The sequence below is a fragment of the Prunus avium genome, chromosome 1, assembly GCF_965620075.1.
Source record: "Prunus avium chromosome 1, drPruAviu1.hap1.1, whole genome shotgun sequence".
Classification (NCBI taxonomy): domain Eukaryota; kingdom Viridiplantae; phylum Streptophyta; class Magnoliopsida; order Rosales; family Rosaceae; genus Prunus; species Prunus avium.
The window spans coordinates 2,619,280-2,632,415 of NC_142284.1; the positions used below are offsets into that span (position 1 = coordinate 2,619,280).

At 37.9% G+C, this 13,136-nt stretch overlaps 3 protein-coding genes across 3 annotated transcripts; all 3 read left to right on the forward strand.

Annotated features, from left to right (window-relative positions):
* Nucleotides 1-740: 740 nt before the first annotated feature.
* LOC110751216 (uncharacterized) lies at nucleotides 741-3,016 on the forward strand. The gene is made up of 5 exons (XM_021951647.2): nucleotides 741-931; nucleotides 1,429-1,546; nucleotides 1,634-1,723; nucleotides 1,828-1,926; nucleotides 2,630-3,016. Exons 1-5 carry the CDS (start codon nucleotides 864-866, stop codon nucleotides 2,729-2,731), a joined length of 477 nt encoding a protein of 158 aa, XP_021807339.1. The 5' UTR covers nucleotides 741-863; the 3' UTR covers nucleotides 2,732-3,016.
* A 1,430-nt stretch (nucleotides 3,017-4,446) lies between these two features.
* On the forward strand, nucleotides 4,447-10,244 carry APC2 (anaphase-promoting complex/cyclosome 2). The gene is made up of 14 exons (XM_021951802.2): nucleotides 4,447-5,383; nucleotides 5,502-5,797; nucleotides 5,902-5,973; nucleotides 6,119-6,363; nucleotides 6,529-6,945; nucleotides 7,110-7,311; nucleotides 7,431-7,545; nucleotides 7,664-7,746; nucleotides 8,319-8,438; nucleotides 8,567-8,655; nucleotides 8,731-8,812; nucleotides 9,189-9,380; nucleotides 9,865-9,933; nucleotides 10,057-10,244. The coding sequence occupies exons 1-14, from the start codon at nucleotides 4,879-4,881 to the stop codon at nucleotides 10,177-10,179; spliced, it is 2,610 nt and encodes an 869-aa protein (XP_021807494.2). The 5' UTR covers nucleotides 4,447-4,878; the 3' UTR covers nucleotides 10,180-10,244.
* A 144-nt stretch (nucleotides 10,245-10,388) lies between these two features.
* LOC110751357 (1-aminocyclopropane-1-carboxylate oxidase homolog 1-like) lies at nucleotides 10,389-13,048 on the forward strand. The gene is made up of 3 exons (XM_088251138.1): nucleotides 10,389-11,503; nucleotides 11,875-12,193; nucleotides 12,565-13,048. Exons 1-3 carry the CDS (start codon nucleotides 10,950-10,952, stop codon nucleotides 12,817-12,819), a joined length of 1,128 nt encoding a protein of 375 aa, XP_088107264.1. The 5' UTR covers nucleotides 10,389-10,949; the 3' UTR covers nucleotides 12,820-13,048.
* The last annotated feature ends 88 nt before the right edge of the window (nucleotides 13,049-13,136 follow it).

Consider the following 13,136-nt stretch of genomic DNA (forward strand, 5'->3'; position numbering starts at 1 on the left):
GTCCATCTTCATATAATTATTTTATCAAAGATTTGGAAATACTTGCCAATACATGCATTTTGTGATACAAATGATGTTGGGGAATGAGAATTTTCTCACACATATAATACAAATCAAGATCATTTTCATTGTGACTAGACCCCGTGAGCGCGAATACATATCCAAGTCTTTTAGCCAAAGTTATCTTTGAAAAAAATGATTTTATTTATTTATTTATTGCTGCTAGATGGGCTAAAGATTAGGTGACGAAAGTTGTTCTAACATAAATGATAGAACCAAATGTAATAAAGAAAAAAATAAATCCAAGTGGCATGGCAAGAGCACTTTAATTTAAATTTTAAAATGTTCAAAAAAAAAAAACATTAAAATGGACAAGAACATGCTCAGGGGCACCAGTGTAAACTTCCAAGCCCAAAATCAAAATCACAGAAGCAGCAATCTCAATACTCTCTGGATCTACGACAACACGAACACTCGCTTTTCAAAACCGCAACGAACGCCACGGTGGGCTCCAGTACGAGAAACCACAAGCCAAATGATTGGTGAGCTAACGTGTAGGCCTGCCGGTACCGAATCGTCACCAATAACGCGCGAGTACACACAAGTACATCACTCGCGCGAGTATTTTTAGTTCGAATGGTATCCAACTACCGCTTTACTCTTTTAAATTTTTCGAACGCGTGCATCTGTCCCTCGCTTTACGACGCCGTTTCCTAGATCTACTCCCCCCTTATCACTATCACCCCTGTCCGAGTTCGTTTTTCTTGCATCGAAAATTCGAAACTTTGTCTGAGAGTCGGGCCCCAAAGTCTCGCGTCTCTGCCGCGGCATCGTTTCGGTCTCTTCCCGTACCGACACCAGACATGGCCTTCATTTCGTTCGTTGGAAGGCTTCTCTTCGCCTCTGTCTTCCTTCTCTCTGCTTGGAAAGAGTGAGCCCAGATCTGTGTCTCTCTGTGACTGTGCCCTGTCTCTATTTTTATTGAAAAAAAAAAAAGATAACTTTAAAGTTGAAGTTTGAATTGGGAAAATCTAAAATGGAATTTTAGTTGATGATGTATGTTTTACCTTTCATAATCTTGCTGCACGCTTGGAACCGACTTCATTTTAGGCATGATTTTTATGTAATTTATTGTTTGTTAGCTTTTGAATTGGCAGAAGCAAAATCAAGTTTGTGGGTATTTTGATAGCCTTGGTTTTTTTTTTTTCCTTTCAAAAAGTTGGTTATTTTTCATGGTGAAGCATGCATGCTTAGATCCAAGTAACTTAAAGAACAAGAGCTATGTGACATGATCTGATTTATGCATATTTCATTTCTTTGAATGCACTTTAATTTTGACGGAGTTTAACATGTTTTGATTTGATGGAGCATGAGCTTGTAATATGTTACGATTTTGATGAGACAGTTCGTATTTGTTTCTATTTATAGGTTCAGTGAATTTGGTGTGGATGGGGGACCCGCAGCCAAGTCTCTGAGACCCAAGTTCGATATTTTCTGGAATCATCTATCAACTCACACTGGTTTGAAAGAGCCCAAACAATTTGAAGTGAGAAATTTTAAATTTTTTTGTTTTAATTCAATAACTTCTTATTTGTACACAACCCAAGTGAATTTTGTACTTCGTTAATGGCAGATCCAACATTTACTGGCGGCCACAATAGCCTTGAAGGGCATTGGGGGTCTTCTCTTCATCCTTGGTTCTTCTCTTGGAGCCTATCTGCTGGTTTGTATTTTGTATAATTGATTGGTCGTCTGAGCCTGTGTTTGTTTTGTCCCTGTAGACCAACATAGTTTCTGAAACATGTGTTTCAATATATTTTTGTGCAGCTTCTGCATCAGGCCATCGCCACTCCTATCTTGTACGACTTCTACAACTATGATCCTGAGAAGACCGAATTCAATCAACTTTTCCTCAAGTTTACCCAGGTTGGAAATCAAGATTCCTTGCCCTCTCTCTCTCTCAGACACATTTTTAATGTTTGTAGTTTAGTCCTAATTTGGCTGTCATGCCTATAATTTAGAACTCAACAAACATACTCTCTTAATTTTCTTAACATTTTAATTTTGTCCAAATTAGACATTTTGTCAATTTTGTAGACAGAACACGTATAAGTTACTCAACAACGAGGTCAAACCATATGGATTAAAGTGGGATCAAACCAAAATTATAGGGATGAAAATTTACTGTTAAAAATTGCCGGCTTGCTGATGCTCGACTAATGATGAAATGTCTGATTTAGACAAGTTTGATATGGTTAAAATGGTACTTTTGTTAAGTTTTAAACTGCAGGAGGAAGGATAATTGGATCAAACTTCAAGATGGAAAAAGTCCTAATATTGATATTTCACCTAATGAGGGTGATTATTTTTCTTTTTGGAAATTAATGAGGCTGATTCTTGGGCTGAGAGTGAGGTTGCCCCGTTATGACTTGGATTCTCCCTTAGCCTTAGGTTAGATTCTTAGAAGCTGCTTGCACAAGGCTGCCCTTCTGTATTAAAATTAGGTATCTAGTGTACAATATGCTTAGACAATAGTATGGGGCTTAGATAGGCATATTATATAAAAAGCTAAAACCAAAGAAAAAGTTTCAAAATCATTATTAATGATTTCCTTTTATATGATTTGCAGAATTTGGCATTCTTTGGGGCTCTGCTGTTTTTCATAAGCATGAAGGCGTCGATACCAAAGAGGCAACTCAGAAAAAGAGCTCCCAAAGCAAAAACTACATGAGGATTGAGGAGGAACCTTAGATGATGTGAGGGTTTAGTTTCTGACTTCACCTGACTGTTCCCCAAGGAACTAGTTTTGCATGCATGCATCTGTCTGTACTTGAGTCTCTCTTTTCGAAAATTTAGGGAAACATATTAGTGGAAAGAAGGCGTTTTTGTTTATGCTGAGCGGTGGTGTTCTATTTTAGCTGAGCCGGTTTGTTAACGTTAAGAAATATTCACATTATTATTGGTATTTATTTCTACTGGTGATATCACTTGTTAATGTACGGTGCAACTTTTCTTATGCTTGGATTTGAGAACTTAAATTAGTTACTTGCCATCTTGCTCGTTGCACTTGCAAGATCTCGGTTGTGTCATATGCTCGTTGCTACATCATTTGGTGAATAAATTTGATCAGCCGGCTGGTTTCATATAGCTGCGTTGCTTTCGCATTTGAGCGTCCGATATGGGCCAACCCAAATAACCATATTGGGACATTAATTGAAAGTTTGAAACCAGTTTCGACTACAGGTTGGTTCCATACTTAAAAAGGATTTAGGTAGGGAAGGTTGATCCATTCAATTTTGGGATCTCAGCGGCATGACCTTACTATCAGCAGTAGTACTAGTCAGTAGTCAGTAGCCAGTAGCCACAGCCCCACGATCCCACAGTTACGATAGCTGGCTGTATCATTCATTGCTCTTGCTCTTGTCATAGATGCCGTTGGAAAAGGATTCAATCAAACGCTAAGTAGTTGATTGTTGACAAAGTGAAATAATGCCTCAGACATGGGCTTATTTCAACTCCCATGCCGTGGATGTTTAATTTATGTGTCTGCAGGAAATGAAATGACAAATGGGCTGCGTAATCTGTCATCCTAAGCCCAAGTCAAAAATTTATATAAAGGGAGACGACCTTAAAACAGATTGTCATTAGTTAATGAAAATGTCAAAAGGATACATTAGTACATTCACAATCTGTATAAAATGAATTAAATAAAAGAGACAAAAAAAACATGTTATGTAGTTGCCCATAAAACTGGGACACCTCCAAAACTGTAAAGCATTTTGGATACATATATATATTTTTTAAGTTATAAAACTGAATTTTTAAAGAAAAAGAAAAACAATTGGCTAGTAGTTGAGTAAGGGTCTAACCTATTGTGATCTAACCTTGTTCCATCGATTCTATTCTAACCCCTTAATTGAATTGGGTTGCAACTTGTATCAAATGAAAGAATTAGTATGTCACAAGGGATATCACTTTTTGCTATTCCAGACCAATAACACAATGACAGGTGAAATAACTTTTTTACATGTCATTGTGTTATTTGCCGGCATGCTATTCCCGTTATAAGAGATTTTTTTCCTTCTAACTGCCATGCCATGGATGTTTAATGTGTACGCAGAAAGAGAGTAGTATTTTACCAGTCATTGATCATAATGCTCAAAATAGAAAGTTCTATCTAACTAGTAATTCATATGGCCACAAGTTCTGGAGTTGCTCCATCAAAAAGTCTAAGGTATTGTTCTAAAAAAGCAAAATCTAAGGTATTAATTTAGACTTCAGTTGTGGATTAGGCCATTTGATCAGGATAGTGAGTCCACCTCTTTGAACTTAAGTTTTGAAAACCATTTTCATAAATTATATCAATTTAGAATAATTTAGACTATGAGTTATATTATATATATATAAAATCAAGGTCTTAGTTAAAAAATATTTAATATTATGAAAAGAAATAAACTAACATAAAAAAATTGAAAACCAAACTTACACAACCCGCCCCTGCTTTACACCGCCGCACTCCCCACCTCTCTCCTGACCCTCTCGCCACCTTCCCCTATCCCAGCCACCACCTCTCTCTCCGGATTCACCCCACCCAGGCCCACAACCCTTATCTCTCTCTCTCTCTCTCCTCTCACTTTTGATTGTAGCTGGTGTGTGTGTGTTGTGGCTACTCGAATGCTGGGTCAATATTTGCTCAAAGAACCAATTTTGGTTGAGCTCGTGGCTATGGTAGCTGGATTGCGGCTAGAATTTGTGTCTCTGGTTCATTGAATTTGTGTGGTCTGTAAAGAATTTGGGAATGTTCAGCTATAGAATCTATCAAACTCTCTTGAAGATTAGCCTAATTTAAGCAATGCAGTAGCTTCCAAGGGCATTTCAATGGCGGACTCGATTTCATCAGTCTGCAATTTAGCGATTCTCGAAAAACTCAGCGATGGCTCCATCGAAGAAATCCTCGAAAGCTACAATGGCTTCTGTGCTGCTACGGACACCCTTCTAAACGGCGCCGGCGACCTCTCCGTCGGTCCGCAGTTCGTATCTCACGTTCACGGCCTCTGCAAGCACGGGCTCGAGTCTCTGCTCCGAGACCACTTCCTTGATGCGCTGGAGCGAACCTTCGAGAAAAATGGCGCCTTGAAATTTTGGCGGCATTTCGAGGCTTACGACGACGTTTCGGTGGAAGAGGAAGTGTTCTATAACGCTTTGGAAGAAATATCTTTGGAAAAGCAGTACCAGGAGAAGTGTCTGTTGATTCTGGTTCATGCTTTGCAGTCTTACAACCATGGAAGCCATGATTCTAATGATTACAGAGTTGAGCTGTTTGCTAAGTACCAAATGTCAGTGTCTTCAGTTCTTATGGCCACTCTTCCCCGGCATTTTCCTGGTACAAAAATAAATAAATAAAAGATCTTGACGTTCAATTTACATGTTTTTTTGTTTGTTTGTTTTAATTTGTAATTACTTGCGTTTATTTTTAATGCCTCCGTGTTCTTAATTCTTAGAGATACTCCACTGGTATTTTAAGGGAAGGTTGGAGGAACTGAGTACTATAATGGGTGGAGACTTCCCTCATGATGATGATGATGATGATAAAGATGATATGGATTTAGATGACAAATGCAAAGTCTCATACAGGAGTGGACAAATGGAGATTGATGAATGCTATCCCCAAGGGAGGTTCTTGGACAACAATAAATTGGTGAACAACATAGGGAAGGTTGTTCGCGATCTTAGAAGTCTCGGGTTTACATCTATGACTGAAGATGCCTATGCTTCTGCAATTTTTTTGTTTCTAAAGGTGATCATAATCTCTGCTGTTGGATTCAGTATAATGTTATATGTTAAACATCCTACCTTTTCATTTGTCTTGCTAACTTCTAATTTGTCTTGTTTGAATGGCAGGCCAAAGTTCATGATCTTGCTGGTGATGATTACCGGATTTCTGTTTTGGAGTCCATCAAGGGGTGGATTCAGGTGGCTTTCATATGCTTGTGTTTCATTTCCATTTTTGTGGAGAACTGTGAAGCCGCAAATAACGCACAAATGGTTTAGTTATCCAATACGACTTTATGTTTTCAAAGGCCAAAGTTTTCCTAATGTTTGAATGTGTATTCTGCAGGCTGTGCCTCTTCAGTTCTTGCATGCCCTTCTTGCTTATCTTGGTGACTCTGTTAGTTATGACAGTGTTTCATCTGGTCTCAAGTCACCTTTGGCTTCATGTCCTTCTACATTTTATCCTGGAATTGACACCCCATCTGAAGGACTTGTTAGATGGCAGTTGCGACTAGAGTATTTTGCATACGAAACATTGCAAGATTTAAGAATAACTAAATTATTTGAGATTATTGTGGATTACCCTGACAGGTATTGGTTTGCAATTGTTGGAATCCACGATGATATATATATATATATATATTTTTTTTTTTTTTTTGGGGGGGGGTGGTTGGGGGGTTGGTTTACAATCACTTAAATAACCTTCATTTATTGTGGCTTTCCTTGATCATTTGTTTTCCTTTTGGGGTTTTGCAGCTCTCCTGCAATTGAAGATTTGAAACAGTGTCTTGAATACACTGGACAACATTCTAAGCTGGTCGAGTCATTTATCTCTGCACTACGATATCGCTTGCTAACTGCAGGTGCCTCAACCAATGACATTTTGCATCAATATGTTTCAACAATTAAAGCACTCCGGACAATAGATCCAGCAGGTGTTTTCCTCGAAGCAGTTGGAGAACCAATTAGGGACTATTTGAGGGGAAGGAAGGACACCATAAAGTGCATTGTGACCATGCTTACAGATGGGACTGGTGGGAATCCGAATGTATCTGGAAACACTGGGGATAGCCTTCTTGAAGAATTAAACAGAGATGAAGAAAATCAAGAGAACGCTGGTCTTGATGACGATTTCCACACTGATGACAAGCAGGCATGGATAAATGCTTCACGGTATGTGCATAAGCAAGGCCGTGGATGAAAGTGTATTATAGTTGTTTGCAAGTTATATGGAATGTAATTTAGTTGCTTTCAAATCCAATCAGATGCTATATTTTTGTTCTTTGCATACTCAGGTGATGTATTTTTATTTTATTTTTATAATTCTGCCGTTTCAGCTGGGAGCCAGACCCTGTAGAAGCTGACCCCTTGAAGGGCAGCAGGAACCGAAGGAAGGTTGACATACTTGGGATGATTGTTGGCATAATTGGTTCAAAAGATCAACTAGTTAATGAATACCGTGTTATGCTGGCTGAAAAGCTTCTCAACAAATCTGACTATGACATTGATACAGAGATACGCACTCTTGAACTCCTCAAGGCAAGTGGTTTTTTTTATATTTAAGCTTGCAGTTTCTTTGTTTAGTTGGGTGTATTGGTTGTTCATGTAGTCTTCAAACTGTCTACCTTAATGTTCATAGTTTGTAATCATTCTTTCAGATACATTTTGGAGAGAGCAGCATGCAGAAATGTGAAATTATGCTGAATGATCTGATTGATTCTAAGAGGACTAATGGCAATATTAAAGCAACCATAACTCAGACATCTCAAGCAGGTAGCTTCCAAACTTTACGCCTTCCCTACAGATGATTGGTTTTTGGGCTATTCTCTCCAGCATTACCAGAAGACTAATTATTTTATTTTATTCCACAAACGTGGGGTGGATGTCTTAGGTTCTGAGCTGGGAGATAACTGGGTTTCCATGGATGTTTTTGATGCAACAATCATCTCTTCAAATTTCTGGCCCCAAATCCAGGTAATGAATTGTTGCCAATGGTAATGTCATTTATTTCGAAATTTCTGTTAGAGGGAAAAGACGGATCGAGGATTTACATTCTCATAATTTGAAATATCTTCTTGGCACACTTCTCTGCATTCAGTGATACCATGCATATGAACATGATTATGTTTAAACGTAATCGCTTGCACTTTGGTTGTTTCTTCTGCATTTAGGAGCGGCTTTAATAGCTTAATGCTCCTCGAGGCCCCCATTAGTTATGATTTCTTGCAAGCATTTTAATTTAAGTTAATTCTTTTAAAATTTCCCACCTATTCTATTGATTCACTTAACTTCAGCATTTTCCTTGCCCACTGTTTCTTTCACCAAAGTTATTAGTCAGTTGGTGACATATTCTCTGCATGAGTATCTAGGCAACTTATGTTTGACTCATTCTAAATTGACTAGCAAGAACCTTGTGCATAAACTGATGTCTTTAGTCCGTTGTACTATATACATCTCATTAGCATTTGTTATTGTCATTAGAACTACATTTTCTATTTGTAACAAAATTTCAGTAAATGTTGATTAACCTTTAAACCAAATTTCAGGATGAGTCCCTTAATGTACCTGGACCTGTTGACCAACTGCTATCTGATTATGCAAAGAGGTTTAATGAAATCAAGACCCCTCGTAAACTATTATGGAAGAAAAGTCTTGGTACAGTTAAGGTAAGATGCTTACACTACGTCATTTCATGCCTTTCTATTAGGAGAGTTTTGACTTGCTGAGATTTTCTATATTTCCTGAATCACTGAATTGACATTAACAATACTTATGATGGTTGGTGCTGTTTTAGTTGGAGTTGCAATTTGAAGATAGAGCAGTGCAATTCGTAGTTGCTCCGGTGCATGCAGCAATTATAATGCAATTTCAAGATCAGACAAGGTAGTGTCAGAAATATCTTAATGGATTTTATGTTGTTTACTATTTTCTTGCCATACTGATATCTTATACTTTCAGCTGGACCTCTAAGAATCTTGCAGCTGCAATTGGGGTTCCAACAGACATGCTTAATCGCAGGATAAATTTCTGGATAAGCAAGGTATGCTTGATAGACTAATACTTTCGTGTTTCAGATTTATTTGTTGTCTTTGAACACAAACCCTGGCATACTTTTGAAAAACCCCAGTTTTGAGTCATCTGTCTTGGTGAGTAAAGAGTATTAGAAACTCTGGATTTCTCAGCAGCAGTGGTTACTTTTACTGATTACAGATTTTTTTTTTTCTTAGTTACCTTTAATCATTTTGAATTTCGAGTTGAACGATATGATGTGTCATTTTATTGTAAAGTCGGACGTTCCCCTTCCTGTCAAGCACCAGCTAAATTTTTTTCAAATGGGTTCTTGTTATTTATTGAAGTTTTAAGCTTTGGAAGTCAAGAGGAAAACTCATATGTTTGCCTCTTTTTTCCTATTGAAGGGAATTCTTGCAGAATCACTTGGGGCAGACTCTGAAGACCACGTGTTTACACTAATGGAAGGTATGGTTGACAGTGGTAAAAACGGTGGTACGAATGGAAGCATCGAGGATCTTATAGTTGCTGATGAAGAGGGGGAGAGCTCTGTAGCCTCTGTGGAGGATCAACTGCGCAAGGAAATGACTGTGTATGAGGTATGTGATGTGTGCGAGATTGACCACATCTTGGTATACTTTTAAAATCCATCCCAATGGGTTGAGTTGTTTAGGAAGGATCTACCAATTCATTTTCATACTGGATCTTCTTTTGCTTTCAGTATATTTCCATCTCTAGGTATTACGGCCTTAAGTTCTAATTTTCCATCTCTGGATCTTCATTTTCATACTGGATCTTCTTTATAAAGACCAAAAGGGGGCAACAAAATTGCTGCTCATGACACTATCTTCCACATTTTACCAACTTGTCAATAGCTGAAATAATCAAGTGAAGTAGAAATTTAACTCCCATCTTTTCCCACTAAGGGGAGGGGAAAGGAAACACATAATTGATAGCTTGCCATTTATAATAACCATGTTAACTTTGTCCAGTCTTGAGTATCAATCTCAAACATGTAAACAGATAAAAATGCATGGTGCCATTGTGTTCTCAGCTTTTCAAATGGTATTTGGTTTTTGGCAGAAATTTATCTTGGGGATGCTCACAAACTTTGGAAGCATGGCATTAGATCGAATTCATAATACTCTCAAGGTAAGGATGGTTTTAACACTCCCCGTGATATTTGGTTTCTGCCAAGTAACATGATATCTGGTAAGAAAGTTATATGTCCTGTTGCTGTTTTTAATAGATTTCTTAACACATTCATTCCTGCAGATGTTCTGCATAGCCGATCCTCCTTATGACAAAACTCTCCAACAGCTGCAAAGTTTCTTAACGGGTCTAGTTTCTGAAGAGAAGTTGGAACTAAGAGATGGAATGTATTTTTTGAAAAAGTAGTCAACTAACAGAATTAGGACCCTACTAATTTTAGTAAAAATTATAAAGCTTGGCAAAATGTATTATCCTCGTGTAACTCGTTTTCTTTTCTTTCTGATTCGTTTGAGGGGAAAGGCGAAAGTTGAAGTACAACTCTTTATGCCTCTCTTCGGGTTGTACGAGATATCATGAAAAAAAAGCCCATAGGTTTGATCCTGCAGAACTAAAAATTAAGAGAACAAATGTGAAGCCTGTGTCAGAGCATATCGGTGGCTGCTACCCAAATGAGAAGCTGGATGTGAATAGGATTCTAAGCATCTTGTTCAGATTATCGCTTGAGAAATTTCATGTGAATAGGGTCTAGCTAAGTGGAAAAAGGCCTTGACTTGCTGATTAGTGTTCTCAGGTTCAAACTCCCATGGGACCTTAGTAGAGTGTGTGTGAGAAACCCCCATTCTCCTCGTAGTTTAGATTATCGCTTGTATTAAAAATAAAAATGAAAATAAAATAGCTATATGTGTTACGAGATGTCCTTCAGTTTTCTTTCAATCATGAAATTTCTCACCTCTAGTTTCAGTGATAGCCAACCAATCCAAAGAATGAATTGGCACTGTATATGCTTTGGCCACCACAAAAATGTCTATAGCGTCAACTCGCCCCCACAGTCTTGACTCTTGGCAAATATCTTGCTTTTAGTTTCTTCCAACCTCACTCATTTGTGGTCTGAACTTTGGCAATCCATATCTAGTTTGCTAAGCTTTAGTTCTACCATCCTGCAGACACAAACGAAAATGGTAGCCACCAGCACAAATGAGGTTCCAAGCATAACAAATTATGACAGAAAAAGTGAAGTAAAAACTTTTGATGACACAAAGGAAGGTGTTAAAGGCCTTGTCGATGCTGGGATAACCCAGGTTCCAAGAATTTTTCATCAACCAGTAGATCAGTATCCCATCAACAACACTTGTGATTCAGAACCCACCAAAACCCAGCACAAAATTCCAGTCATAGACCTGGAAGGCCTTGAATATGATAACAATCCAACCAAACGCAAGGAGATTGTTGCCAAAGTTGGAGAGGCATCAGAGACTTGGGGGTTTTTCCAAATTGCCAATCATGGCATACCTGTTGATGTTTTGGAAGAGATGAGGAATGGGGTACGTGGGTTTTTTGAGCAAGACACTGAGGTGAAGAAAGAGCTTTACACTCGTGATCACTTCAGACCTGTGATCTACAACAGCAACTTCGATCTTTATAGTGCACCGGCGACTAATTGGAGGGACTCTTTTTTGTGTAATATGGCTCCTAATCCTCCTAAGCCAGAAGACTTGCCACAAGTATGCAGGTATGTGACAAGGAAGCTTATAATTTTCTGGTTTAATATGATATTAGGCTCCATTTCAATGAAGGGATTCCGAATCTATGAATTTAGATGAGATTATAAGGTAAAATTGTATGTATAGACTATTACAATCCATATATGCCAAGAATTGAACAAGAAAGAAAGGAAGAAAATAAATGGATTTCAAATGATTCCTTCCATATAGTCATTTCAAATGTCTTGTTATTTAGAATACATTCAATCTAATGTGATTCTTTAAATAAATTTAAAAAAAAAAAAGAAGCAAATTTAGCTTTGTTGTCAAATCTAAATCCCTTCGTTCAAATCCCTCCATCCAAACGGAGCCTTAGTTTTTCTAGGTTTCAATTTTGTAGAGACATGCTTGTTGGGTACTCCAAGCAAGTAATGAAGTTGGGGAAGAAGTTGTTCGAGTTGCTGTCTGAGGCGCTTGGGCTGAGGCCAAGTCACTTGAATGACATGGATTGTAATTTAGGGCTTCAGGTTCTATGCAATTACTATCCCCCCTGTCCACAGCCAGAGTTAACTTTGGGCGCAAGCAAGCACGCTGACGATGACTTTATCACAGTCGTTCTGCAAGATCATATTGGTGGTCTTCAAGTTCTTCATCAGAACAAGTGGATTGATGTACTTCCTGTGCCTGGGGCTCTAGTGGTTAACATTGGAGATCTTCTACAGGAAAGTATAACTATAATTCTTATTCCTCTTTTGTATTTTGTAGGAGATAAAGTTGGGTTCTTTTTTAATTAAAAAGGTACTATTACATTATGATTGCACGCATGTATTAGGTTGTCCAGAATGTGAGGAAAACTTTCATAAACCAGGATATATCCCGGGATAGGGAATTTTTTTTTTAAAAATCTCTTTTATAATGTCTTGTTGTTTAAAATTTGAGAAAAGTTTCAGTGGTGTAGTAGCATGGCCTCAATTTAGTTTTCGCATAGGGCTTCCCACCGTCCCTTTGTTATAGTCATTAGAATATGGCTCAAATTCTTCAATTTAGTTTCCTAGTTTGGGTTTTCTGATATTGAATTCTTTTGGACTTTCAGCTTATATCAAATGATAGATTCAGGAGTGTAGAACACAGGGTATTGGCAAATCGTGCTGGTCCAAGAGTATCTGTTGCGAGTTTCTTTACCACAGGTTTTTTAGAATTGCCACAAATCTATGGACCCATTAAGGAGTTGCTATCAGAAGACAATCTTCCAAAGTACAGGGAGACAACTGTGAAGGACTATAATGCTCACTTCTATAACAAAGGCCTTGATGGGACCTCTGCCTTGACTCATTTTAAGCTCTGAACTTGGAGGCATAGGAGCAACTGCAATGAACAAATGGTGTCTACTTTATAACTTGGCATGAAAATATTGCTTCATACACAATACTAAGTTGATTGTTTGTTCATGCCTGATGCAGGACACAAGTCAAAGTTTAAAGTTAGATAATTGTATGGTTATAGTACATTGTTTGTTTATAATCTGTTGTGAAATATTATGGCTTTCCAATAAAAGTTGCAAAGGTTTTCATCTCTTTTTACAAACTTCCATATAATCTCTCTGTTGTGGTTGGATAAAAACCTTCATGCACTGGTAAAATCATGCTTGCCAACAAAAGCAGA

Coding starts and splice junctions, on each gene's coding strand:
- LOC110751357 (XM_088251138.1), top strand. CDS start 10,950: ATGGTAGCCACCAGCACAAATGAGGTTCCAAGCATAACAAATTATGAC. Junction 11,504..11,874: donor GACTTGCCACAAGTATGCAG/GTATGTGACAAG, acceptor TCAATTTTGTAG/AGACATGCTTGTTGGGTACT. Junction 12,194..12,564: donor TTAACATTGGAGATCTTCTA/CAGGAAAGTATA, acceptor CTTTTGGACTTT/CAGCTTATATCAAATGATAG.
- LOC110751216 (XM_021951647.2), top strand. CDS start 864: ATGGCCTTCATTTCGTTCGTTGGAAGGCTTCTCTTCGCCTCTGTCTTC. Junction 1,547..1,633: donor AAGAGCCCAAACAATTTGAA/GTGAGAAATTTT, acceptor CGTTAATGGCAG/ATCCAACATTTACTGGCGGC. Junction 1,724..1,827: donor CTCTTGGAGCCTATCTGCTG/GTTTGTATTTTG, acceptor ATTTTTGTGCAG/CTTCTGCATCAGGCCATCGC.
- APC2 (XM_021951802.2), top strand. CDS start 4,879: ATGGCGGACTCGATTTCATCAGTCTGCAATTTAGCGATTCTCGAAAAA. Junction 9,381..9,864: donor AGGAAATGACTGTGTATGAG/GTATGTGATGTG, acceptor GGTTTTTGGCAG/AAATTTATCTTGGGGATGCT. Junction 9,934..10,056: donor GAATTCATAATACTCTCAAG/GTAAGGATGGTT, acceptor TCATTCCTGCAG/ATGTTCTGCATAGCCGATCC.